General features: G+C 35.7%; 1 protein-coding gene across 4 annotated transcripts in view; it reads left to right on the top strand.

Annotated features, from left to right (window-relative positions):
- The window catches only part of CASC1 (cancer susceptibility 1), a 58,855-nt gene that overhangs the window by 43,296 nt on the left and 11,779 nt on the right, over positions 1-3,780 (top strand). For all 4 annotated transcript variants that reach the window (XM_023514703.1, XM_023514702.1, XM_023514700.1 and 1 more), the window contains one exon: positions 1,695-1,770. In XM_023514703.1, the coding sequence (XP_023370471.1) occupies positions 1,695-1,770 (76 nt within the window). The remainder of the gene's footprint in view (positions 1-1,694; positions 1,771-3,780) is intronic.

Genomic DNA, 3,780 nt, shown 5'->3' with positions numbered 1-3,780 from the left:
GGACCCAGGCTGGACTCGAACCTGCCATCTTAGGTGTATGTGGCTGGTGCCTTAGCCACTTGAACCACAGGCGCTGAGCCGAGTTGCGGCTCCTTATAGAGTCTAGTTATTAATCTCTTGTCAGATGGTTAGTGTGCAAATATTTCTCCCATTCTGTAGGTTGTTTCTTTGTTGTTTCCTTGCTGTGTAGAATCTGGTTAGCTCAATGTGATCCCATTTGTCTGATTTTACTTGGCTTGCCTGTGCTTCAGGGGTATTACCCAGAAGTTATTGCCCAGGCCCATGTCCTAAAGCATTTCCCTGATGTTTTCTTTCGGCAGTTTCATAGTTTCAGGTCCTCTATTTAAGTCTTTAATCCATTTTGATTTAATTTTTACATATGATGAGAGATAAGGATCTAGGTTCATTCTTCTGCATATGGATATCCAGTTTTCCCAGCACCCTTTATTCAAGACACTGTCCTTTCCTCCCTTTATGTTTGTGGCACCTTTGTCAAGGGTAAGATCACTGTAGATGTGTGGATTGATTTCCGGGTTCTCCATTCTCTTCCTTTGTTCTATTTGTCTGTTTTTTATGCTAGTACCATGCTATTTTGGTTACTGTAGCCCTGTAGTATACTTTGAAGTCAGGTAATCCGATTCATCCAGTTTTGTTCTTTTTGCTCATGATGGCTTTGGCTGGCCTGGGTCTTTTGTAGCTCCATATAAATTTTAGGATAACTTTTTTCTGTTTCTGTGAAGAATGTCATTGGTATTTTGATGGTGATTGCATTGAGCCTGGAGATTGCTTTGTATACTATAGACATTTTAGCAATATTGGGTCTTCATTTTGAGATCTGTTTTTTTGTGCCCTCTTCAGTTTCTTTTATCATTGTTTTATAGTTTTCATTTGAGCGATCTTTCACTTCTTTGGTTTATTCCCAGGTATTTTATTTTCACATTTTTGTAACAACACTGCATTTATCTAGTGATTTACAGTATACAAAGCTCTTTTACTTCCTTTATTTCATTTGACCCTGGAACAGTCATCTCCTGAAGCTTCAGTTTGCTTAGATCTGACTGTTTGCTGTATCAGACATGCAGCACATATGTCTGATATGTAGTTAAGTATCTATTGTTATTGGTATATTAGGAATTTGAGGCTGATCAGAACTTGTTCAAGGTCACAAAGGTTAAGATAGTGGCAGACTCAGATACAATGTATAGATTTTATGACCCTTGCCTATTCTTATAACTAGAGTGTAATGAAATAACCTTCGACAGCACACAATGGGGAGCATCTTAATTTCCTTGCGTGACTTACCCCAAAGCAGCCTTTGGAATTACTCTATCAGAGAGCTGTTTATCAAATTTAAGCAAAATATGCCTATTGGCTAAAACCAAAATGCAAATGTAGATACTGTTTTTTATAGCTTTCATTGTTTACTAATATCTATATTTTACACTTGAAACTTTTCAGCAGACAATCTGAGCAGGCTCACTCCTACCCTTATGAAATTCTGTGGAGATGGCTCTCATTTTAATTACTTTTTAAAATACTGCTTTTGAGTCTAGTTTTATGCTATAGCAAGTGTCAGTCTGGGGCCCTTGAATTAAGGTAGCACACATCAGAAGTGAGAACTGAAACATAAAGAGAATGACTGGGCTGAAGCAAACAATGACAGCCACACCCATCTATTTTTGTGGTTTTTGTAGAATTTTGCTGACGAAGAATCTGAAGCCGTAAAAGGTGAACTGGAGATGAAATTATTCAGTGAAACCGTTTCAGCAGGTATTCTCAATTGCATTTTTATATTTTAACTTTATTGAGATTTTCTTCTTACCTAAAGAAATGCAAAGGAATTGTAAAAGAAAATTCAGATGTTGCAGAAATACATTTAAAGAGAACAGTCTTCACAGTACCTTTCCTGAGATAACCAGTGTTAACAGTTGTCTTTTATTTACTGTCCCTTTTTCTCTATTTTTAATAGACCATGGAATCATATCGCATGATTTTCTGTCAAAAATTACTTATTTCCAGCTAATAATATGTTATATACATAGAACACAATATTCTACATAATGAATAATATTCAACACTATTCTAAGTGAGAACATTGATCACCTTGCTTCTTTAAGAAGCTGAATAATTCCACCCAATAATGGAACATTATTGATAAACAATTGATAAAGAAGTTATGTCCAATTTTTTATTATTACACACAATAATGTTGTAATGAACATTTACAATCATACATACACAAGTGAAAATTTCTCAACATTTGCGAGTATTCACAAGTTTTTGTATTCAATCTTATTCTGGCAAATAGCAATTGGATATAGTTTAGAAATGTCAAAGTGATATGGCGGTCTAATTTGTCAGTCTTACTTTGAGATCTCTGAGGTCGGACTAAGTTTGTGAACTCATCCTAGAAAATGTGCTACCTACCTCATTGCTGAATATCATTTGGAAGGCCCCCCTGGGGAAGCTATGCACTGATTCCAGTGCCTCATCCACCCATCAAAAAAATGTTTCTAGGATTAATTTACGAATTTAATTGTTAGACCTTGTATGACAGCTCTGATGGCCATTCCAGAAAAAGAGTTCCAAAATCACTTTGAGGGTGTGGACCAGGTACTGGCATTGGTACTTGTCTCCCAAGGGAGGACTTCAAAGTAGGGATATTGAGCGACGAGGTAGGTAGCACTTTTTCTAGGTGAGTTCCGGAACTTAATTGTCCAACATTGTATACATCTTCTCCATTAACTTTATCATTGCGCTTCTTCTAGTAACTTCTAAGGAATTTATTTTCCATGTATTTCTTAGCATATTTTCATAACACTCCTCTTTCTACTTCTTCACTTTTTCTTTTTTTCTTTTTTCTACCTGGTGACCCCCCAAATAATACATAATTATTTGAATTTGGAAACTTTCTTTTTGTTTCTTTCTTTTTTAGGTAAATTACTAACTAAATGTATTTAAAATTAAAGATAGCAATGTATTGAATGCACACGGGGCAAAGAAAGGCAATTTCTTAACTGGAATTTGTCCGGTTATTTAATTTTTAGTGCTTGATCTCCATGGGTTAAATTCGGTATTATCCCAGTGTCCTTGCTTTTGTGGGGGAGGAAAGTTGTAATGATAAATAATAATACTAACAGTCCTTGAGTTTTACTATGTGTCTGGCACCAGTTTTAAGAATTTTACATGTGTTCCCTTACTCCTCTCCCAAATTCTATAAGGTAGCTACTACTATTAGATCTATTTTGTAGATGAAACTGAGAATAGAAAAATTAATTAGCACATCTTGCCCAAGGTCACACAGCTAATAAAGGGTAAAACCTGTAAGTGGTCTGACTACCTTGTTATCCACCATACAACATTGAAAGAATTTTGGTAAGGCTGGGAATTGTCCCTATGATACAGGACTTCAGATATTCCTTCTGATTATACACTGAAAATTAGGAAATCATAGTTTCCTAACAGTGGAAATTATCAATCCAATTTCTTCACTGTTAAGCCGTCTTTCCCATTTTTATCTGAGCTGAGCCTACTTTTATTGAAAAAAAAATTAGCTTTAATTTAATATATGGGCCAAAATTTATTTTTTCACCATATAACTTTTTCTAGATTTTAAGCCTCATATGGTCCAATTTTAAGAAATTACTCAATTATCAAATTTGGGGTTAAACCATGATTTATATCTTTTATAAAATATATTTTTGGGCTCGGTGCCTATAGCTCAACCGGCTAAGGCGCCAGCCACGTACACCTAAGGTGGCGGGTTCGAATCCCCAGCCC

The sequence above is a fragment of the Otolemur garnettii genome, unplaced genomic scaffold, assembly GCF_000181295.1.
Source record: "Otolemur garnettii isolate 467f Iridium unplaced genomic scaffold, OtoGar3 scaffold00057, whole genome shotgun sequence".
Taxonomy (NCBI): Eukaryota; Metazoa; Chordata; class Mammalia; order Primates; family Galagidae; genus Otolemur; species Otolemur garnettii.
Note: the sequence above shows the minus strand (reverse complement) of the source record. Positions and strands in the feature narration are given on the sequence as shown.